Here is a 24,839-nt window from a genome sequence, read left to right on the forward strand (position 1 = left end):
CCATAAGGTCAGTCAAGATAAATTGTCCTCCATTGGACCTTTTAGAAAACCTTTGAATCCAAATTTGGTATGTAGGCACATCCTTTGTAAATGTACTCCACAATGGTCTATTAACTTGAAAAGTTTTAGGATGCTCAAAAGACAATACCAAGATGAACCATGTTAAGTTTGGCATTGATATGTTGACAAATAAGGAAACTATAGAGCTGTTTGAGCATCAGTGCCTGCGTCCCAAATGGCACCCTATTCCCTATATAGTACTTTTGACCAGGGCCCATAGGGTCAAAAGTAGTGCACTATAAAGCTCAGACAGTGTTCCCACAGTGGACCACTCTTCATTTAATCCATTGTGTTATTCAGGCTATAACAGAAACGAGTGGCTCTCAGAGTCTATGAGTCTGATGTGCTTACCAGTGTGTCTGTACGTGTGTGTGTTTTTTGTTTCTGTGGGAGTGAGTGTGGGCGTGCGCTCTCGGGTGCCTGAGTGGGCTTGGGGTAACAGTTGCCACACAGACATACAGGCACACACACATACGCACACGCACACATGCACGGGTGCAAGTATGCAGCACTTGTTTACCATCTGTCTATGTGGTAATTAACAGACAGACACACAGAAACATGGCATCCTAATAATGTGCCGTGGGCAGTCTCACACATCTAAACCTAGTCTGGAGAGGAAGAGGCTACAATTCCCACATTAGTGCCTTGAAATGGTTCATAAGTGACTTAAATTAAGATTTTTTGTACTTTTATGCTGTCCATTTATTGTTATCCAGTCCATAAATCCATGTGTCATTAAAAAGCCTATCACTGTGTAATTATTGAGTTGACTCCAATTATTGAGTTTCGCTTTTTACTGCAGTGGGCTAAATCAGGGTCACACAGTGTTTCTTGGTAATCTTAAACAAATCTACTTTGAAACAAAAGTATATACCTCACACACATGGTTATGGGCTTTAAAACCTGTACCATGTCAGATATAGAGTTGAAATGTATTTCATGTTGAGTTTGCATCCCAATATTAGACTTTGTATGCATCACAGAAGACTGAAATATAACAAAACCATTTGAGATAGAAACACCAGATTTTCGGCGGGCTTTTTGAAATAGTGTTTATTAATTATATATTTAGGAAAAATATTAATAACGTTCCCCCCCGTGAGGCCACTAGAGGGCGATTTGCTCATTTGACTGCAGGAAAATGCTACACTTTATGGTGTGTGACAACCAAAGGGAGAGTGTGTGGTGACCGCGAGAGAAAGAGAGAGAGCAAGTGTAACAGTATTGATTCTGTCCCTCTCCTCGCCCCTACCTGGGCTCGAACCAGGGACCCTCTGCACACATCAACAACTGACACCCTCGAAGCATCGTTACCTATCGCTCTACAAAAGCTCAGGCCCTTGCAGAGCAAGGGAAACAACGATTTCAAGGTCTCAGAGCATGTGACGTCACCGATTGAAACACTATTAGCGAGCACCCCGCTAACTAGCTAGCCATTTCACACCAGTTGCACAAGCAAGGGACTGAGAGAAAGAGTCACAGTCAGCCCACTGACACCCCTATCAGATCACAGCAAAATCACAGTCTACCTGAACAGAGCAATACTCAATCATGAGACATCAAAGCCAAAGGAACTGAGTAATATTAAGAAATGCTATAGCTGGAAGGAATGTAGTGTGGAAACCTACCAAAAAACAATTAGGCAACAACAAATTCAATCCCTTCTAGACAACTTCCTGTAGAAAACATTCCACTGTAATAATGAAGGTGTAAATTTGGCAGAAGAAAATGTTAACGTATATTTGACCTCTCAGCTTCCCTATCTAATCTAAACATTTCAAACAGAAAACCGAAGAAAATGAACAACAATGTCAAATGGTTTGATGAAAAATGCAAAAACCTAAGAAAGAAATTGAGAAACCTGTCCAACCAAAAACATAGAGACCCAGAAAACCAGAGTCTACGCCTTAACTGTAGTGAATCACTAAAACAATACAGAAATACATGACGGGAAAAGGAACAGCATTTCAGAAATCAGCTCAATGTAATTGAAGAATCCATAGACGCTAACCACTTCTGGGAAAATTGGAAAACACTAAACAAACAACAACATCTATCATCAATTATCTATCCAAAATGGAGATGTATGGGTGAACCACTTCTCCAATCTATTTGGCTCTATAGCAAAGAACAAACGGCGAAACCCTATACCTGATCAAATACAAATCTTAGAATCAACTATTAAAGACTACCAGAACCCACTCGATTCTCCAATTACCTTGAATGAACAACAGAACAAAATAAAAACCCTCCAACCCAAAAAGGCCTGTGGTGTTGATGGTATCCTCAATGAAATTATCAAGTACAGACAACAAATTCCAATTGCCTATACTAAAACTCTTTAACATCATCCTTAGCTCTGGCATCTTCCCCAATATTCAGAACCAAGGACTGATCACCCCAATCCACAAAAGTGGAGACAAATTTGACCCCAATAACTACCGTGGGATATGTGTCAACAGCAACCATGGGAAAATCCTCTGCATTATCATTAACAGCAGACTCAGTGAAAACAATGTACTGAACAAATGTCAAATTGGCTTTTTAACAAATTATCATACGACAGACCACATATTCACCCTGCACACCCTAATTTGCAAACAAACAAACCAAAACTAAGGCAAAGTCTTCTCATGCTTTGTTGATTTAAAAAAAGCCTTTGACTCAATTTGGTATGAGGGTCTGCTATACAAATCGATGGAAAGTGGTATGGGGGAAAAACATACGACATTATAAAATTCATGTACACAAACAACAAGTGTGCGGTTAAAATAGGCAAAAAACACACACATTTCTTCCCATTTGTAATGTCTTTATTCTTTTGGAACTTCTGTGAGTGTAATGTTTACTGTTCATTTTTATTGTTTATTTCACTTTTGTATATTATCTACTTCACTTGCTTTGGCAATGTTAACATATGTTTCCCATGCCAATAAAGCCCATTGAATTGAATTTAATTGAATTGAGAGAGCGAGAAAGAGAGGACAGGAGTGAGAGAGAGCAAGCAAGGGACTGAGAATGAGAGAGAGACAAAGGATAAGAAGTGCATAAAACAGGAACGCAGGGAGAACATCTTGCTGACAAATGGTAAACAGGAGAATAGCTGTGCAGCTAACAAGCTCCAGAGAACAATCATAGAATCTACACAGAATCTCCTTTAAGGCTGTTTGTAAGCCCCGGCCTATCCTCAGTTTTTCCTCAGCCTCTCTAACATACACTCTCCTAAGTGCAGTTGAGTCCATCATCAAGTCAACCATCTCAGACCTTCTCTCTCTCTCTCTATGTGTGTGGGTGTGTTGGAGGGGGGCAGGAGGGTACTTGTAACCATTTCAGGTGTTGGGAACCGTGTGATCTGAGCCTTTACAACTATCTTATTAGCCGTAATTATAATAATGTTACTCTAGGGATTATTCTGTTGTGGTTTAGGTTGCTGTGACTGGGGGTTTAATAACTCAGTGTAATAGACATGTGAGCTGTACTAATACGTGATCTGTCTAAGTTGCTTTCCTGTTGTGTACATCAAGAGAAGTAGAACAGGATGCCTCTCTGGGTCGGAGGTTGGAACCTATGTCTGAGCTGAACCGTTCGAGGTGTCAACCGTTCGAGACAGTTCCAACCTTCCAGCTGTGCCACGACAAAGACAACAAAGAGGAGCAGACCTAGTTCTGCCCAGCAACAGACACTGACTGTGTTTAGTTGAGACATACAAGGAGACAAACTCCGCCTAGTTCGAATGGTATAAATATATGCTTGTGTGACTTTTATCCTATACTATTCAGCCGAAGCATCCAGTTGGGTGAATAAATCTGGTTTGAGATTTCATCTGTGTCCTTCTGGGTCTGTACCTGAGAACCTAACACAGGGAAGTGAAGGGGGTGGAGTGGGCTGGATTCATTTTACATTTACATTTTAATAATTTAGCAGATGTTCTTATCCAGAGAAATGTACAGTTAGTGCATTCATCTTAAGATAGCTAGGTGGGACAACCACATATCAAAGTCATAGTAAGTACATTCTTCCTCAATAAAGTAACTATCAGCAAGGTCAGAGCTAGAAGGGGGGAAGGGACGGGGACGTTAAGTGCGAGTGTTAGTTCATGATTTCTTTTTTTTAATGAATGGTTATGAGTCTGACCTTGGGTAAGGGTGGTCAGAAGGATGTGGGTGTTGTGGGGAGGGGTGCGGGAGTAGGGGTGTAGGGTCCAGCTGTTTGACCTGAGGGTCGACTGCATCAAACCTTCTGGTTATTCCTCACCAGTCCTGTCCTTATGGCCCTCTCACTCTCGCCTCCCTCCCTCCATCCCTCTCTCTTTTGTTTATTGTCCTCTTTTACAAGGCTGGACCTGTTTTCCTTAACACAGCTGTGTAGTCCTGACCGGAATCCACATCCCTCTATCTCTCCATCACCTCTCTCATTCATAGAGAATGCATGGATTTTCCAATAATACTGCATACACCTGACTATTGGGAAATGGGAACCACCAGGTGTAAACAAAACAAAACTAAACTCAAAAAGTTGCCTGACACATGACTTTGCACCTGTCTATTCCAATAATTACATTGAGCAACAGCCCAGTGCAGCCAGTAGGCTTACAAAATTCCGGTAACTTTCCCCAAATTCGCAGGTTTTCCAGAAATCCCAGTTGAAAGATTCCCGAAATCTTGAGGGATTGAGGGAATAAGCAGGAAATCAAGAATCCTCCAACCAAGTTACCAGCATTTTGCAAACCTAGCAGCAAGACTACCAACTCAATCTGAAGGAGTTGGTTTGAAATATTATGACAATAGTGTGTTTCCATAACTTACATACATATTGCAATCTAAACAACTATGAATCTTGTTTACCGTATCGAATATCGATCCCCCGCTCCCAAGACCTTAACTCATAGATCATTATGACATATGAACTTAATGCGTAATCTTATCTAATAGCCTGTGACCAGGAAAAAGCTATCAGAAATCCAATGTCCAAGGTAGATGTGTCACAGCAGAGAGAAAGAGGTCTGTGACAGACAGGGTCATATTATCACCGTCAATCACCCTGCAATCCGTTTTAGCGCTGGCACCTAGCGGGACAGCCGTGGTGTCAGGGGAGCCGAGGCCCCCTTCATTACCTGCCTGTCAGCGGAATTGTGCCCTCATATCAAGCTTCATGTGTCGCCTGTCATGTCTAGACAGGGGCCTGTCACTGTGAATCTGCCACAGGACACAAACACACACGCACAAACAAATGTACCCATGCGCACCATGGGTCTGGAGAGATGAGATGGTGAGGGGGGCTGTGTCATTGGGCCTGTTTCCTCATCCTCGCCCCCCATCGGCTCCAGTGGTTTAGCACCCTGTGGTACATTACAGTAAAATACAGCTATTCATAGCAAACACATCAGAGACAGGGGTCACAGACACTTGGCACGACTCTAAAACCACCAGATCTGACCACAGAATTGGAATAGACAAGCAGTAACAGATGGAATGGCTGACACTTAGCCTGCTAGCCACTTCCAGCCATCACGTTTCTTTTCGGCTGAATAGACAGAAGCTGGATCCCAAATGGCACCCAATTGCCAATATAGTGCACTACTTTTGACCAGAACCCATAGTGCTCTGGTCAAAAGTAGTGCACTATAGACTGCCATTTGGGATGCAGAAGACAGTCATCCAAACTGCACTGAAATTACCTCAAAGTCTCCTGTGCCAAAAACAATAATGATATTTTGACCTTATAAGCTTTTAAAGCTTTTTAATACCCCACTTAAATGCAGAACGCTGTATTCAACATGAGTTTATGTCTCTTTGAAAAAAGCAAGAACGTAAAAATGCAAGATGACGGTATTCCAGGTTACCTCATAGAGAAAGCAGCAACATAAATTGAAGTCACTGGGATTAAATCATCAAAACAAACATATGCCAAGTGAATGCTCCATGGCTGCATCTCAAATTGACTTTTGATCAAAAGTAGTGTACTTTATAGGAAATAGGGTGCCATTTGGGATGGTGATGACCATTTATGGGTTTGACTGACCCTAAACCATATGCTCTGTGGTTACAGCAGGCACTAACACTGTGTGGCAAAACAATAATCTACATTCTAGACCTCATGTTCACACTTGGCATGGTCCATCTCCAAACATACAACCATGAGTGAAAAACCACATGAGTGAAAAGGGGATTTACTGTAAACCCCATAAAGGACCTGAATCCCAGATTGCCCAGATTGCCATTTAAATCTATTAATAGTTAGATTGTTTTCCATTATACCTGCAATGGTTACCTACATTTTCTTCTGGTCATTCATGTTTGTGTCTGAAATCCTATGGCTGATCAGCAATACATTTCTATATTGGTTAACTTGACCCGGCCATTAAATAGTTTGAAGGTGGAGCCCCAGGGAGTTATGTGTTTGTCTACTGGTCAGTGGAGTATTTGACCAATGCCTTGTGTCTATGCTGGCAGTAATATGTTTGTCTATTGGTCAATGGGGTATTTGACCAATGCCTTGTGTCTATGCTGTAATGTGTTGGTTCTTCGTGTAGCTAGGAGATGAATGTGCCCTGGGGGCTGTGGTGTCTGGGAGCTGGATTGGGGTAATTTATTGCCTAGGGAGAGTGGTCAAAGAGTATATTGGGGACATGCACACTCTCTCTACATTAAAGCCAATGAGAAATGCTTTTGTCCTACACAGAATACAGACTCCAGGGGCGGAATGGTACCAGAAATAGGCCTTGGCATTTCTAACACACTGGCCCATTGTTTCCCTCAAGGCCTCCATTATTATCCAAATAATGATAATTTTGCGCAAAACCCTATATTAAGACAAATCCACTGGGCTAAAGATGGACCGGCCCATCTGGCATTTTCCCAAACTGCCCGATGGCTAGTCCATTTCTGCCAGACACTGAGGGAGCAAGAGAGCAGTGTTTTGATGCACGTTAATCTCCAGAACACTTGCAAAGTCACGCATACCACTGTGTCCAACACAGTGAATAATATCCCATAAAACCCCATAGCTAGTTTAGGTGACGCAGCCAAACACTATGACACCTGCATGCTCTAAATACTGATCCATTGTCCTCTAGGGCTGACTGGCTGAACATTGGGGATTTAGTCCTTGGTTAACTCAAGGCCTGGTGTGCTTCCCAAATGGCACCCTATTTCATTTATAGTGCATTACTTTTGACCAAGGCCCATAGGGAATAAGGTGCCATTTGGGACGCACTCCTGGCTTTCTTACTCTTCGATCATCTGGAGGCTAAATATAGCGTTGTGATATGATGATGTGAGAAAGCTTCCGTCCAACAACTCATCGGGGATGGTATCGATTTCTGTATGCCTCACAAAAAATTGTGGGTGTGATATTGGCGGCGGTGCAGTGGTGATTTCATGTTGTTCATGTTTAGTGTGGCTATTGATTGGTTTACTATTTCTTCCAGAACTTGATGTTATCAGCCACGTATTGATTTCTGGGCTCTTCATCACTGCTGGGTGCCACTGTGAGTCAGTCAGAAGGTGAAGGACAGACCAGTAAAGTTGTGTCAACTGCACTCATAACAGTTCAGGAAGAGTGGAGCACCAGTGACAGGCACAGAAACGCACATGTTGTCCCCCCCTCTCTGCAAAGACTAACCTGTCACAAGCCTAGCTAACATCAGACACACGGGACAACGAAATAGTGAGAGGGGGAGAGTGAAAATTCTATTCAGAGTCAGAGTGATAAAACAGATAGATGTCGAATTAACCAGAGGGAGAGAGAGGGGAATGGGGGGGGGGAATGAGAGCGAGAGAGATCGACAGAAATAGGGAATGTGACTGATCATCTGGCACTAGATCCTGTATTTCTCCTGTATTTCCCCATGGAGTTCATATCCGAGGAAAGCCAGTCGTGGCTGGGTGTAAGGCAGCTCCACTGAGGTCCATGTCTACCGTACAATACATCCCCTGTTATTGGCAGTAGATAACTCCTCCAACATCCATCCAGCTCATTAAATCCCCAGCCATCTATCCATCAATCCACACACACAGACACACACGTAGACACACACGCACACACTGGCCTGGTGGTCCAGAGAGAACAGCAGGAGTGGCCAACCTCTAATCACATGTGACACAGGAACATTAAAGCAGAAACAGAACGTTAGCTAACTAATCACATTCAGACAGTGGAGAGCCAAGGAATGGAACTACGTACGCTCTAGCCTGTGGAGGAATGATTCTGGGGCTGGCCGGGCACCCCATTGGGTTTAACTTAACTGAAGATGTGAGGACTGAAGTAAGTTGATTAATATTCATGGTTGAACCTGGTCGTATTCACTACGAATAAAACGGAAGCAGGTAGGTAGGGAATACCTGACGGCGTCCAATAAGAAATGCTTGTTTCTGTTTTCCGTTTTGCTACCCTTGCTACTGAGTGAATTTAGAAATATGGAAAGGATCAGTATAGAAATACTGATCTAAGGATATTGAGCGACTGTTGCGGAATGGGTGTGTGTATAGCGGGACTGTGAATGTGACTGTGACACCATGGCCCTCTTATTTAAGCTCGGTACAGATGGAATCAGTAGTGTCACAAGGTCAAATCATTGAGGGCCCGTCCCGAATGGCACCCTATCCCCTATCAAAGTGGTCAAAATGTGTGCGCCACGTAGAGAATATGGCGCCATTTTGGGACACAGACGACGACTCAGATAGGAGAACACATTGGGAGATGGCGTCCCTACCACAGTGGTTCATCTTCGATGAGTCGCTTTGTCTCACTTTCTCTCTCTCTCCTTTCTCATCTCTTTCACCATCTGTCTTCTCCCTCTCATCTTTATCCATCTCTCTCTATTGGTCTCTAAAGAATTATCCCAAAATAACTCATTTGTCGCATCAGTTTACCTGTTAGGAGAAACAGCATCAATCCTTAGCAGGTGTGGTTGTCTTAGTGTAGAGTGACTGCTCAATATTCTCTGTCGCGCTCTCTCTCTCTCATAAGCAAGAGACACGCGCATGCACACAAATGTGACTTGTTTCAGGAAACTAGGCGTATGTCTCAAGTCACTACTTCACAGGAGAGGCATTTGAACGTAAACATTTTTTATAAAATCAGTTTTTTTTGTTGCAGAAATGCCTTCTGGAACGTGTGAACTTTCATGTGCCTTATTAACAGAGCCTGGTTGGTTTAGCCATGGAAAAAGCCAGGAACCTTCCCGCTAGCCATGATTAGCTGAGATAATGGATGGGCTGGACATGCCGAGAGAGGAGTTTGGATTGGTCTGCCATGTAGCATGCTTCTGTCTGTAACATGAGCTGCTCAGTATGTGTTGATGGTCCTTTCTACCACACCGCTTTTGAAAGATATAACGTCAGCCATCGAGAACTACAAAGGTTTAGCTACTTTTCTCAACAACATTGATGCCCTGAATTTAGCAGGCGCTATCGACAGGTCAGTTAGAAAAAGTACTTTCTGCACACGCCACAGTCAGTGTGAACCGGAGTGATTTCACACAACGCTGACCAAACAAGATGTAGTTACAAACAAAACAGAGTTAAATGGTTCAACTCTGTCATGAAGCATTCATCCTTGTATATGGGTAAGAGTCTTGTAACGCCCTGGCCATAGAGAGGAGTTTTTTGTTCTTTATTTTGGTTAGGCCAGGGTGTTACATTGGGTGGGCGTTCTATGTTCTGTTTCTATGTTTTGGGTCGTGTGTGGCTCCCAATCAGGCACAGCTGAAGTTCGTTGTTGTTGATTGGGAGTCACACATGAGTGCATGTTTTTCCGTTGGGGTTTTGTGGGTAATTGTTTCTGTCATTGTGTTTCACTTGAGAGGACTGTTTGGCTGTCAGTTTCTTATTTTGTAGTTGTATAGTGTTCCGTTTAATAATTAAATATGATGAACACTAACTCCGCTGCGTTTTGGTCCACTCTCTCTCAAGGCAGTCGTTACAGAATTACCCACCAAACAAGGACCAAGCAGTGGAGGAAGGAGCAGCACCAGGAGAGCAGCATGATGGACTCATGGACGTGGGAACAAATACTGGACGGAGAGGGACCATGGACTCAGGCTGGCGAGTATCGCCTCCCGCAGTGGGAGATTGAAGCGGCGAGAGCGGAGAGGCGATGGTATGAGGAGAGAGAGCGCAACAGGCACGAGAGGCAGCCCCAAGATTTTTTTGGGGGGGCACACGGGACAGTCGGCGGTGCCGAGGTCGGAACCAGAGCCAGTCGGGTTGACGTTGGAGGTGAGCGAAGGGTGCGAAGCAGAGACAGTGAAAGAGCTGATGGGGAGATTGGAGGAGAGAGAGATGAGAGACCTGCTGGTTTTGTGCATAAGGCACGGCATTCGCCCTACGGAGCGTGTCAGTGAATTGATGTCACCTGAGTCAGTTCTCCATACTCGTCCTGAGGTGCGTGCTGGCCGTCTGTTGAAGACTGTGCCTGCGCCCAGAAACAGGCCTCCTGCATGTCTTCCCAGCCCTGCACGTCCTGTGCCTACACCCAGAACCAGGCCTCCTGCATGTCTTCCCATCCTGGTCAAGCCCGTGCCTCCTCCTCGGACCAGTCCTCCAGTGGGTTTCCCCATCTTGGTTAAGCCTGTGCCTCCTCCTCGGACCAGGCATCCAGTGGGTCTCCCCATCCTTGTCTCTCCTGTGCCGCTTCCACGGACCAGGCCTCCAGTGGGTCTCCCCATCCTGGTCAGTCCTGTGCCTCCTCCTAGGACCAGGCCACCAGTGGGTCTCCCCATCCTGGTCCGTCCGGTGCCACCTCCCAGGACTAGGCCTCCAGAGAGGCCCGCCTATTCGGAGCTGCCAAAGTGGCCCGCCTGTTCGGAGCTGCCAGAGTGGCCCGCCTGTCCGGAGCTGCCAGAGCGGCCCGCCTGTCCGGAGCTGCCAGAGCGGCCCGCCTGTCCGGATCTGCCAGAGCGGCCCGCCTGTCCGGATCTGCCAGAGCGGCCCGCCTGTCCGGATCTGCCAGAGTGGCCCGCCTGCCGGGCGCAGCCAGGGTCGTCCGCCAGCCGGGCGCAGCCAGGGTCGTCCGCCAGCCGGGCGCAGCCATCGCCGCCCGCCAGCTGGGCGCAGCCAGGGTCGTCCGCCAGCCGGGCGCAGCCATCGCCGCCCGCCAGCCGGGCGCAGCCAGGGTCATCCGCCAGTCGGGCGCAGCCATCGCCACCCGCCAGCCGGGCGCAGCAAGGGACACCCGCCAGCCGGGCGCAGCCATTGCCGCCCGCCAGCCGGTTACAGCCAGGGTCGTCCGCCAGCTGGTCCGCTGCGCCTGGCGAAGTCAGGGTCGCCCACCAGACCTTCAGCGCGGCCAGGTGCACCACCTAAGAGGGCGACGCCAAGGGTGGGGAAAAGTCCACGACCCGCACCTGAGCCGCCGCCGTAAGAAGGCTCACCCAGACCCTCCCCTTCAGTGTCAGGTTTTGCGGCCGGAGTCCGCACCTTGGGGGGGGGGTACTGTAACGCCCTGGCCATAGAAATGGGTTTTTTGTTCTTTATTTTGGTTAGGCCAGGGTGTTACATTGGGTGGGCGTTCTATGTTCTGTTTCTATGTTTTTGTATTTCTTTGTTTTGGGCCGTGTGTGGCTCCCAATCAGGCTCAGCTGAAATTCGTTGTTTTTCTGTTGGGGTTTTGTGGGTAATTGTTTCTGTCATTGTGTTTCATCTGACAGGACTGTTTGTCTGTCAGTTTCTTATTTTGTAGTTGTATAGTGTTCCGTTTAATAATTAAATATGATGAACACTATCTCCGCTGCGTTTTGGTCCACTCTCTCTCACGGCAGTCGTTACAAGTCTAGCTACATTTTCAGATTGTTGACGTTTCTAATCGTGTCCAAAAGTCATTTTCATTGCAAGTTAAAGCGCACTGTTCGCTGGCTAGCAAACATTAGCTTGCTGGCTCGCTAGCTAACGTTACGTGTATGATCTGTGTAGTAATATTATTAGAATCAGAAATCCATTTGTATTTCTAGTTATAGTCTAATGTTAGCTAGCTAACATTGAACATAGTTGTTAGCTTTAGCTACCTGCAGATTAATTCTACAGCTATGACAATGTTTGTATTGGTAGTAGTATGAGTTGGGATTATGCCAGTTCATTGTTTAGCTAGCTAGCTAGCTACATGTCTATACAAAAGACTCCACTTCGCCAGATGATTACATGACCCATCAAGTCAGCCAGGTGTGTCTAGGGGTGATTACGGCCATCTACTGTATTTCATGAAAAAGTGTACATGTCTAGACATTAGCTAGACGTGGGTGTGGGGTGGTTATAGCATTTCCTTCACACAACCCATCAATTTAGACAAGAGTGTTGGGTAAGCGCGTCGTAATAATTATAAACACTGGCCACTTTCTATTTTTCATATTGCTACTATGCAAGTAACCATTTCACTGTACTGTTTACACCTCCTGTATCCTGTGCACGTGACAAATTGTATTTGATATAGTGTGTGTTTACCAGACACAGTAATGTGAAGAACAACATGACCTGTACCAAAATCAGATTAGGATTTAAGCCAAGGACTTGATAAAGTATTTTTTTATCTGTTTTTCATTATTGTAGGTTACTACTTTTACATCTATCAGTCTTGAAATCTTTGGTTGTTTTCTAAACTTCTCACTCATAAGACCAATTCGTTGCAGCTGGCCACAAATGTACACACTCACACAGAAATGCATGCACATACTTGCACACCCACACACAGTCAGTCAATGACATCCGAGTGGCCGACCTCTGTGTGTTCATCCATTCAGTTTGTCGAATCATAATTACTAACAGAGATAATGTGCAGACAATAAACCAGTTTTTACCTCAGCACGTGGCTCTGTATTTCTCTCCAGGCTCTAGTTTGGGCTCATCTCCCATACAACTCATTGAGCAAAATCACTTCTCCACATACAGGTATTTTTGGGGGTACAGAAAAAGGGAAATAGCTTCCACAGTGGGTCTTTTTTTGTCAATATCAAAGAGAATCGCTCATTTGCTTAGAAAGCAAACACTTTTATATGCAAAACACAGCGCTGACTTGGGAAAGGCAAAAAAGAATGCCAAATAATGAGTTGTTGTTCTGTCTCCTCTTCTCACCTTGTCAGTTTGTCGATTGTTTTCAGTCAACATCAATAAAAAAGACATGTAGAACATACATCAAGGAGCAGACAGCTCTTTGGATCAAATGCTTGATGTTTGACCGCTGCCTCCGATAGGCTTATCGGCAGATCTCCAAAGATCGGGCCCAAAAAAACAAAACAAAGAAGAAATTGATAGACTGACAGACCTCGGATTAAATCTCCCCACTAGCTTTTATTTATTGCATGTTTTATAAAGTAGTTGAGATTAAGTTTGGTTGGTAGCTCACAACTCCAGAGCCATGATAATGCACATTGCTTTGGCACCTTGGCTACTTTACCCGTCTGTGCTATCAGAAGGGAGAGAAGAGGGAGAGAGAGAGTTAGGCTGACACTTCATCAATATCTGGATCCTCTCCCCCAGACACCCATAACCCCCTAGGCTCAGCAGGAAGTGGATGATTTGAGAGACGAGTCATCCTCTGTCCCCATAGGGACCAATAACAGGAAACAACCAGGTCAGCTCATCTGATGGGTGACATTTAGGGCTGACTTACCTAGAGGGACAGATCAGAGCACGCTGGTGAGGATAAGGGAGGGAGGATGGCTAATAATAATGGCGGGAATGGATTGAAGATTGAATGGAATGCTATCAAAAACAAGGAAACCACGTCTGATGTTTTTGATGCCGTTCCATTTCAGCCATTACAATGAGCCTGTCCTCCGATATCTCCACCCACCAGCACCACTTAGATGCTTCCTTCCCCTCACCGCCCACAGACCAGTCAGTTCTGATGGTTCTGATGGAAGCTAAACTGTTAAATTGATGCTGTTGACCCGGATCACTGGTTGCTGCGGAAAAGGAGGAGGTCAAAAGGGGGGGGGGTGGGTGTAACAGATGTGAAATGGCTAGTTAGTTAACCGGTGGTGCGCGCTAATAGCGTTTCAATCCGGTGACGTCACTTGCTCTGAGACCTGAAGTAGTTGTTCCCCTTGCTCTGCAAGGGCTGTGGCTTTTGTGGCGCGATGGGTAACAATGCTTCGTGGGTGTTAGTTGTTGATGTGTGCCGAGGGTCCCTGGTTCAAGCCCAGGTTGGGGCGAGGAGAGGGACGGAAGTTATACTGTTACATTGGTGATGGTTCTGGTTCTGCTGCCAATGACTGGAACGAACTACAAAAATCTCTGAAACTGGAAACACTTATCTATCTCACTAGCTTTAAGCACCAGCTGTCAGAGCAGCTCACCGATCACTGCACCTGTACATAGCCCATCTATAATTTAGCCTAAACAACTACCTCTTCCCCTACTGTATTTATTTATTTATTTTGCTCCTTTGCACCCCATTATTTCTATTTCTACTTTGCACTTTCTTCCACTACAAATCTACCATTCCAGTGTTTTACTTGCTATATTGTATTTACTTTGCCACCATGGCCTTTTTTGCCTTTACCTCCCTTATCTCACATCATTTCCTCACATTGTATATAGACTTATTTTTCTACTGTATTATTGACTGTATGTTTGTTTTACTCCATGTGTAACTCTGTGTTGTTGTATGTGTCGAACTGCTTTGCTTTATCTTGGCCAGGTCACAATTGTAAATGAGAACTTGTTCTCAACTTGCCTACCTGGTTAAATAAAGGTGAAATAAATAAAATAAAATAAAATGGTTGAGTGACGTCACGTCTGCAACCTTTCGTGATCCCTTCATTGGAGGAGGGTGCATCAATTACTGGTGTGTAATGGCATGAATAATGAATTCCTAATTAATCTGCCAGGATTAATTTACTCTGTCACCGTTAGTGTAATGTTGGGTCCGGTAGATAAAAGACAGTTAATGAGAGTCAATTAGGAGTATTGTTGGCTCACCACCACCTGAGAACCCACTTCAAAACAACTTGAAATAGATACAAGACCAGAGGGACATTATAACAACAGAACTGACACAAAGTTTGTATGCAAAATGGCACCCGATTCCCGACATTGTGCTCTATAGGGCTCGGGTCAAAACTAGTGCACTTTTCGAAATAACATAATGAATGGACTCAGAATGTACAGAATACACCAACATTCTATGCATTTGAAGGCCTAGCACACAGGGCTACTCCTTTGACATCCCCATGATCTATAGTGCTTAGAAAATACACTGCACTTGAACAGCTTTCTTCTAATATGTTTCAGGAAGCTAGCCTTTTGTCGCACGTCACTACTTAACAGGAGAGGCATTTGAACATATTTTTATCAAAATGCAGTTTTTGGCAGAGCTGCCTTCTGGAACATGTGCCTTAATAACAAGCTTGTATGCCATCTGTAAATACAAATAAAATGGTTAAAATTACAAGCCTCGTTTGTTTAGACACGGAAAAAGACATGCTAGACATGATTGGCTGAGATAATGAATGGACTGGACATGCCAAGAGATGAGTTTGGATTGGTCTGCCATGTAGAATGCTTCTGTCTATAACATGAGATGCTCAGTATGTGTAGATAATCCTTGCTACCGTGGATTTTTTTAAAGATATAGTAGCCATGGAGAACTGCAAAAGTGTTGCTAATGCTCTCAACAACATTGCTACCTTTAATTTAGCAAAGGTGAGGTCAGTGGGAAAAAGTTGTGAGGGACTTCTTTCTAGAGGACAATCATGCCATGCTTACTCTTTCTGACTCTGAAAATGAATCAGACAATGAGGAAATCTTATAGGACACATCACTGCACTCTATACTCCTCTGTAAACTAGTCATCGCTGTATACCAGTCGCAAGACCCACTGGTTGATGCTTATTTATAAAACCCTCTTAGGCCTCACTCCCCCCGATCTGAAATATCTACTGCAGCCCTCATCCTCCACATACAACACCTGTTCAGCCAGTCACATTCTGTTAAAGATCCCCAAAGCACACACATCCCTGGGTCACTCCTCTTTTCAGTTCGCTGCAGCTAGCGACTGGAACGAGCTGCAACAAACACTCAAACTGGACAGTTGTGGCTGCTTTGTGTGATGTATTGTTGTCTCTACCTTCTTGCCCCTTGCGCTGTTGTCTGTGCCTAATAATGTTTGTACCATGTTGTGTTGCTACCATGCTGTGTTGTCATGTGTTGGTGCCTTGCAATGTTGTTGTCTTAGGTCTCTATGTAGTGTTGTGTTTCTTGTTGTGATGTGTGTTTTGTCATATATTTATATTGTATTTATTTTTAATCCCAGGCCCCCATCCCCGCAGGAGGCCTTTTGCCTTTTGGTAGGCCGTCAATGTAAATAAGAATTTGTTCTTAACTGACTTGCCTAGTTAAATAAAGGTTCAATCAAATAAAATAAATAAAAATCCCTGACTTAAGAAAAAATATTTTCATTGAACCAGAGATTGTAGAGTCTTCTGATGACAGTGATGGGGAAGAAACGGAGAGCAACAGTGTTTGTTGTCACGGAAGAAGTTGACCCAGTTTTGAAATCAGTGGAATGCCCGGTGGAAACAGAGTATGAGAAGGAGATGGAGAAAATTCTGACATTTGATTGACAGAGAGGGATAAAGATGTGATAATTCTTATGGCATTGCATGCAATCAGTGTGAACTGGAGTGACTTGACACAAAGGGACAAGCAAGCTGTACAAACAACGGAAATGACACAGGACGTCTTACTTAGTCAAAGGGGATCCAGTATGCCATGAAGTGTTCATCCATGTTTACAGGTCAAAGTATGTGCACCTAGTTGAACGGTCGGAAATCTCGCTCATCGCTCATGCACACAGCTCCGGCACTCCACGTCCTTTCCAACAGCTCCTTTTTTTGTGACTAACTGGACCTAACATTTGGTTTTGAAGTATTGAAACTAAATCATATGATTTGAATGAAAATGATTTAATAAACAACAGGGAAAGGTGACTGTAAGATGCACTCATAATTTGAAATAGGCTACATGTCGTATAAAGCAGCATATAAACACTCTAAATATGTCAGGAGCCAGACAGGGAGCCAAAGAAGGAACACAAATTAATTATTTCGGCTAAATTATTTCAATTATTTCGAGGCTATAGACCAGAAATAAATAAATTGTGAAGCATTTGCGAGTGCGACACATTAGACTGGCAGGAACATTAAGAGCTCAGCATTTAAACAACATTTTGTTGTGTTAAATCAATATGCATACACCTTAGCCAAATACATTTAAACTCAGTTTTTCACAATTCCTGACATTTAATCCTAGTAAATATTCCATGTCTTAGGTCAATAAGGATCACCACTTTGTTTTAAGAATGTGAAATGTCAGAATAATAGTAGAGAGAATTATTTCTTTCAGATTTTATTTCTTTCATCACATTCCCAGTGGGTCAGATGCTTAAATACACTCAGTTAGTATTTGGTAGCATTGCCTTTAAATTGTTTAACTTGGTTCAAATGTTTTGGGTAGCCTTCCACAAGCTTCCCACAATAAGTTGGGTGAATTTTGGCCCATTCCTCCTGACAGAGCTGGTGTAACTGAGTCAGGTTTGTATGCCTCCTTGCTCGCACATGCTTTTTCAGTTCTGCCCACAACTTTTCTATAGGATTGGAGGTCAGGGCTTTGTGATGGCCACTCCAATACCTGGACTTTGTTTTCCTTAAGCCATTTTGCCATAGCTTTGGAAGTTTGCTTGGGGTCATTGTCCATTTGGAAGACCCATTTGGGACCAAGCTTTAACTTCCTGACTGATGTCTTGAGATGTTGCTTCAATATATCCACAGAATTTTCATGCCTCATGATGCCATCTATTTTGTGAAGTACACCAGTCCCTCCTGCAGCAAAGCACTCCCACAACATGATGCCCCTGTGCTTCACGGTTTGGATGGTGTTCTTCGGCTTGCAAGACTCCCCCTTTTTCCTCCAAACATAATGATGGTCATTATGGCCAAACAGTTCTATTTTTGTTTCATCAGAACAAAAGACATTTCTCCAAAAAGTATGATCTTTGTCCCCATGTGCAGTTGCAAACCGTAGTCTGGCTTTTTTATGGCGGTTTTGGAGCAGTAGCTTCTTCCTTGCTGAGCGGCCTTTCAGGTTATGTCGACATAGGATTCGTTTTACAGTGGATATAGACACTTTTCTACATGTTTCCTCCAGCATCTTCACAAAGTCCTTTGCTGTTGTTCTGGGAATGATTTGCACTTCTACTGTACGTTCCTCTCTAGGAGACAGAAGGCGTCTCCTTCCTGAGCGGTATGACGGCTGTGTGGTTCCATGGTGTTTGTACTTGCGTACTATTGTTTGTACAGATGAACGTGGTACATTCAGGTGTTTGGAAATTGCTCCCAAGGATGAACCAGACTTGTGGAGGTCTACAATTTTCTTCTGAGGTCTTGGCTGATTTCTTTTGATTTTCCCATGATGTCAAGCAAAGAGGCACTGAGTTTGAAGGTAGGCCTTGAAATACATCCACAGGTACACCTCCAATTGATTCAAATGATGTCAGTTAACCTATCAGAAGCTTCTAAAGCCATGACATCATTTTCTGGAATTTTACAATCTGTTTAAAGGCACATTCAACTTAGTGTATGTAAACTTCTGACCCACTGGAATTGTGATACAGTGAATTATGAGTGAAATAATCTGTCTTTAAACAATTGTTGGAAAAATGAGTTGTGTCGTGCACAAAGTAGATGTCTGAACTGACTTGCCAAAACTATAGTTTGTTAACAAGAAATTTGTGGTGTGGTTGAAAAACGAGTTTTAATCACTCAAACCTAAGTGTCTGTAAACTTCCGACTTCAACTGTAGGCTGTGACTTACTTAGAATTAAATACAAATTAAACGAGAAATGCCTTATTTGGCTTCATCTACAGTGCCTTTGAATTCATTTTTAGAAACATGAGTTTGGCCAGAGTCTGTGGCTTCAGGCTCATGCGATGGTGCCTAGAGAGCAGGCCAGCAGCGGAGAATACCCTCTCAGTGCTTGAAGAGCCACTGGGGATGCTAAACACCCTTTGGGCCAACAGCTGGTTGAAAGAAGGCCAAGAGTGTGCAAAGCTGTCATCAAGGCAAAGGGTGGCTACTTTGAAGAATCTCAAATATAAAATATATTTTGATTTGTTTAACACTTTTTTGGTTACTACGTGATTCCATATGTGTTATTTCATAGTTTTGATGTCTTCACTATTATTCTACAATGTAGAAAATAGTAAAAAATAAAGATAAAACCCTGGAATGAGTAGGTGTGTCCGAACTTCTGACTGGTACTGTACATTTCCAAATTTGTCAGAAAGTTGTTTTCATTGCATGTTAAAGCGTACTGTTAGCAGCTAGCCTACGTTAGCTGGCTGGCTTGCTAGCTAGCGTAATGTATATGATCTGTGTAGTAATGTTATTGGTATCTCAGAAATTCATTTTCATTGCTTGTTATAGCCTAATGTTAGCTATCTGACATTGAACCTAGTTGGTTGTCTTCAGCTACCTGCAGACTCATACTACTGACAATCCATTTCTGTTGGGATTATGGTTCATTGTTTAGCTAGCTTGTCTAAACAAAAGACTCCAATTTGCCAGATGATTACATGACCCATCAAGTTAGCCAGGTGTGTCTGGGGATGATTACAGCCATCTATTGTATTTCATGAACATGTGAACTACACTACCTTACTCACTCTGTTTAGCACATCGCCTCACATGTGAATCCTTAAAGCAATGTGTGGGGCTAAAGCTTAGGGGGTGAGCAATGCTGAATGGGTGTAGACAAAGAAGAGCTCTCCAGTAGGTGTACCAAAAATATTCAAGGACCATTTCTCAAAAGTGAGTTTACAAGTTCATCAACTTTCAAAGCAGAATTACTTTCCCATGGTTCCTCAACTGCAGTGTATGATATACCCTCTTTACTTTTATCCAATGTAAAAAACAATATTTCAAATTAGGCAACATAAGAATAAAAAGAGGTGGTCGGTCACATTTTCAACAGTACACGCCCAAGACTGACAACATCAATTATCTGAGGCAAATAAAGCCACTAGCTACTAGGATAAACAACCAAGGTTTTCACAACCAAGATTTCTCACACAGACCAGACAATTTATTATGAAACGTGTCTGCACTGAGCGCACTCCACCACAAACTATAGCTCACGATCTTGATGGGTGTTGGTTTGTTTGTTTTAGACTGTACAAAGGCAATGTGCCAAATGGCACCCTATTCCCTATATAGTGCACTATGTTGGACCAGAGCACTAAAGTAGTGCACTATATAGGGAATAGGGTGCCAACTGGAACGAAGGTTCTATCAAGAGAAAAACAATTAACTCTCAGACACGCCGCGGGGCATTCCAGCGAATTAACTAACACAGGCCTCACTGAGAGTCTTCAGTTACCTGGGCGGAGCTGCCTGCCAGTCGCCACCAGCTACCAGTCACACACGCACACACATACACGCACGTATGCATGCGCGCGACACACACACACACACACACACACAAACACTTAACTTTCTATGGACACACACTGGACTTTACCCACACACTCAAACATACTTACACCCCAACACACACATACACACCCCAACACACACAGACACTTTTTTGCACTAACTCTCCTGCACTGACTCTATGCACACACACACTGGACTCTACCGACACACCAGAGTTTCCGTTAGCCAGTAAATGCAGGCTTTTGAACAAAAAAATAAATCAAAAGTCGATAAATACAATTGTTGCCGGCCAATTTCTCCGGGCGGAAGCACTTATTCATTGGTGGAAAACCAGTCTGTGTTCCAACTTAATAGGCAACTATACTTCATATGCCTATAAATCCTCAAGCTGCTTGGAAATTTGTGGCGGGTGTGTGCGTTTCTATTTTTACTCACGCAAATGACGTGGGGTCCTCATAAAGGACTTCAGCTAAGTGTACCCCGACTGGACAAAATTGCCCGAAGATTGTGTTGATTATCGCCGTTTCCAGTGTGGCCGCCGAGAGGGAAGTCTTTCTCCAAAACAGAGTAACGGCCTCAAGATCGTGCCTTCTTGAGGACAAAGTAACAAAGCTGATGCGCATCGCAAGCTGCTCCAATGAGTTGGACAGTTTTGACTAAGCAACAGCAGCGGTTCACTTTGAGCAGGTGAAGGTCCGCCGCAAACGCAAGTAAATTAGAGGCAAATTATTGTGTTTTTCAGGCCCTGTCCTAGCAGTTCTGCTGCCGCCCTAGGCAAGATTAACATATGCAGCCCCTGTGTCATGTATAGTATAAAGATTTGGAGTGGATTGATAGACTAGAGCAGAGTAATGATGTGTATCATGCACAATTGGTGCATTTCAGTTGAGCTTATTTAGTAGCATTTGGAAACGAAACATCGCTTTCAACTATTCACAACAGAGTTACAATGGTGCAATCACTAGGCAGCCAACTGCCTATAGTAGGAAACAGAGTTGTTATCAATAAGTCACGCATATCACACATGACACGAATCACAACCCCACGATAGTTCAAATGACAATAAACATAATATGTATTAACATCATCCAGTAGTACCGTAAAAAGAGTGAGATATCACTTGAGCTTTGAAAACAAGTGCTTTCATAAATGTATGACGGGTGACTCGTTTCACAGGAGCTTTGTAAAAATAAGCTTTCTTTCAATGAACCAGCCTTAACGAATTTCGTTTATTTAAATATCGAATTTGATTGTACAACATCAGTTTTAGAATGTATTCATTTTGTGACCGCCAAGACAGTGTCCTCTTTCCACTACTGCGGTGCTGAATCGCAGAGTGAATGGGGAATGGGGCAGCCGTCCAGGTCATTTAATTTACATGTTTTATTTAACCTTTATTTAACTAGGCAAGTCATGGCTAGAAGGGGTCCAGCTTTTGTCAAATGATCGTCAAAAGTTAATTTTGTTTAGCATTTTAGCTAGACCTAACCCTTTTCCTAACCTTAACCTAATTCTCCTAACATGCTACGTAATTATCCACACCTGCTGCATATATTATCCTTAACCTCTTACTAAAAGTCAAATCTGAATCCCTTCTAGCAATGACCGGCGTGCCCTGATATTTTTGAAGTTGTCTTTTATTACTGTGTAGGCGACTTGTTCTTCAAGGATATATATATATATATATATATATATTATATATATATATATATATTTCTGATTTATAGCAGGGATGAAGACGCAAAGGGCAATGTTTTGCTTTTCAATAAAACGCAAATGTCTATTATGTTAAGGTGTATTACAATAATCTAAATGTGATTTTGAGCACCCTGGGTGGACGCCCTAATGTGTTTTGCACCCAATGCATATGAATGTCCGGTAAATTTCTCAAATGTCTGGTAAATTAAAAAATTTAAATGTTGTCAGTCACGTTGTCTGGCGCCAAATGTTCATAACGGGAAACCCCCACACATACTTACACTGACACCCCAACACACACGCGCACACGCACACACACACACACACACACACACACACACACACTTTCACACTCACCACATACGCTGCTGCTACTGTTTATTATCAATCCTGTTGCGGAGTCACTTTATCCCTACCTATATGTACATAGCGACCTCAATAACCTCGTACCCCTGCACATCGACTCGGTACTGGTACTCCCTGTATATAGCCATGTTCTTTTTTACTCGTTCTTTTTATTCGTTATTCACTGTGTATTTATTCCGTGTGTCATTATTTATATTTAACTGCATTGTTGTAAGCATTTCACTGTTAGTCTACACATGTTGTTTACGAGGCATGTGACAAATACAATTTGATTTGATTTGAGCTATCGTTACAGTACAAAGCCTGAAAACAAGGCTCTATGACTAGGGCTGGGAATTGCTAGGGACCTCACGATATAATATTATCAGGATACAATATATATATCGCGATCATCACCATTCTATAAAGTATGTATTGCAATTCAATACTGTGATTGTACTGTGATTTGATGTTCCAAACATATTGCTCACTATATGTCTGCTGCAGAGGGACAAGAGAGAGCCATGAGAAAATTAGTTTTGATCAATCATGTAAATAAAAGTTCATTAAAAAAATGGTCTCCTTATTTAAAAATAAGATGGAGAACAAGCTATGAAGGAAAAATACTGGAGTTTTGGTGCAGGTACAAAATATAATAATGCGATATTGTCAAAACAATATGATATATCGTCAAAAATAATATCCCGATGTGTAACTGTACAGGTTTTTCCCCCCATTGCTATCTGTGTCTGAGTTGAGCTGCAGGAAGCCTCACAGGAACACAGTAGGCAGCCAGTAAGGAGAGGGGTGAGCTTGAGAGCACTCAGCCTTTACCAGAAACTCCTGTTGTTGATTCCCATCTTAATGAATATGACCCAGGTAGATAATCACAGTCAGCGTGTTAACGAAGACTTCCAGGGAACATAACAAAGGCAGAAAAACTGCCCCAGTTTCAAGTTCCACCAGTCAGCAAACTCCCAGAGTTGATAGTGGAGTGAGAATCCAAGGGAAACACATTCTATGTATTGTGGAGGGAGGAAGGGATGAGCTCGCTGCAGACACAGACTGTACATCCCAAATGGCACCCTATTCCCTATGTAGTGCACTTCTTCTGACCAGAGCCTTATTGACCCTGGACAAAAGTAATGCACTACATAGGGGATAGGGTGACATTTGGGATGCAGAGATACAGGCAAGGCCTAAACAGCTGGGAGACATCAGGACATATCAGGAGTGCCAGGCAGCGAGCCTCCAGCCTCTGCTCAAACAAACACTGGTGGCTGATGGGAAGAGTCCTTGAACACAGGTCCTGCCTTTCCAGTCAGCTCCTCAGAGTTCCTAAACATCTGCTGATCTGCTGGCCTACACCAAAAGAGAAACCACTAAGTAGATCACCAATGCATCTAGTACTGCTTTAGAATAGGGACCGGAGTTTTTCCTGACCCTGTGACTAGGCAAATTCCAGCCCTAACTAGATATACAAGCAGAGCTGTGCTACCCCTCCAAAAAAAAAAAAAAAGGAAAATTTGAAGTTTCATTTGAAAATAGTGTTAGGAGACATCAGGACATGTGAAGTGGCTGTTTTTACATGTTGAGCTGAAATTTCACATGTGAAATAAATTGAGAGTTCACATGTTAAAACCACCTTTTCACATGTGAGGAAAATAACATGTTTTCACCTCACATGTAAAAAATGATATTTACAGTTTCACATCATGTAAGAAAACTTTGCAACTTCACATTAGAAAAACATTAACAACTCCACATGTATAAATCTCACTTTAAAATGTGGAATTGCAAGTTCAAATTTGAAAAACATGAACATGTGAAAATCACATTTACAGTTTAATAAGAAAACCCTACATGTGGAATTGCAAGTTCACATGTGGTGATAGTGATGTTCTCCTGATGTAAAAAAGGTGGGGTTAGCATGTTGCAGTAGCAATGTTTCCACATGTGGAATTGCTAATTCTGTAATGTCATTCTATAAAAAATTTACTTAGTCCACCTGAATATAATAGTTCAAATGCTAAATCAGAGTCACACAGAATTTTTTGGGTAATCTTAAACAAATCTACTTTGAAACAAAGGTAAACACCGCACACATAGTTATGGACATAAAAAAAGAAGACACCTGTACCATGTCAGATATAGAGTTTAAATGTATTCAATTTTGAGTTTTCATTCCAATATTACACTTTATATACAACATAGAAGACTGAAATATAACAAACACTGGATTTTCACCGCTTCAAAAAAATATGTTTGTTAATTATGAAATTATGAAAATATTAATAATATTCCACC

The 24,839-nt window shown here is 43.0% G+C and overlaps 1 protein-coding gene across 2 annotated transcripts in view; it reads right to left on the reverse strand.

Annotated features, from left to right (window-relative positions):
- Nucleotides 1–24,839, reverse strand: part of LOC106578707 (plexin domain-containing protein 2) — a 161,569-nt gene that overhangs the window by 123,880 nt on the left and 12,850 nt on the right. The window contains exon 1 of one of the 2 annotated variants that reach the window (XM_014157838.2): nt 20,925–21,250. The exons of the other annotated variant lie outside the window; for it this stretch is intronic. Coding sequence (XP_014013313.2) covers nt 20,925–20,946 — 22 coding nt within the window. The 5' untranslated portion in view covers nt 20,947–21,250. Of the gene's footprint in view, nt 1–20,924; nt 21,251–24,839 lie in introns of those variants that run through there. 2 annotated transcript variants of the gene reach the window in all.

The sequence above is a fragment of the Salmo salar genome, chromosome ssa19 (assembly GCF_905237065.1).
Source record: "Salmo salar chromosome ssa19, Ssal_v3.1, whole genome shotgun sequence".
Lineage (NCBI taxonomy): Eukaryota > Metazoa > Chordata > Actinopteri > Salmoniformes > Salmonidae > Salmo > Salmo salar.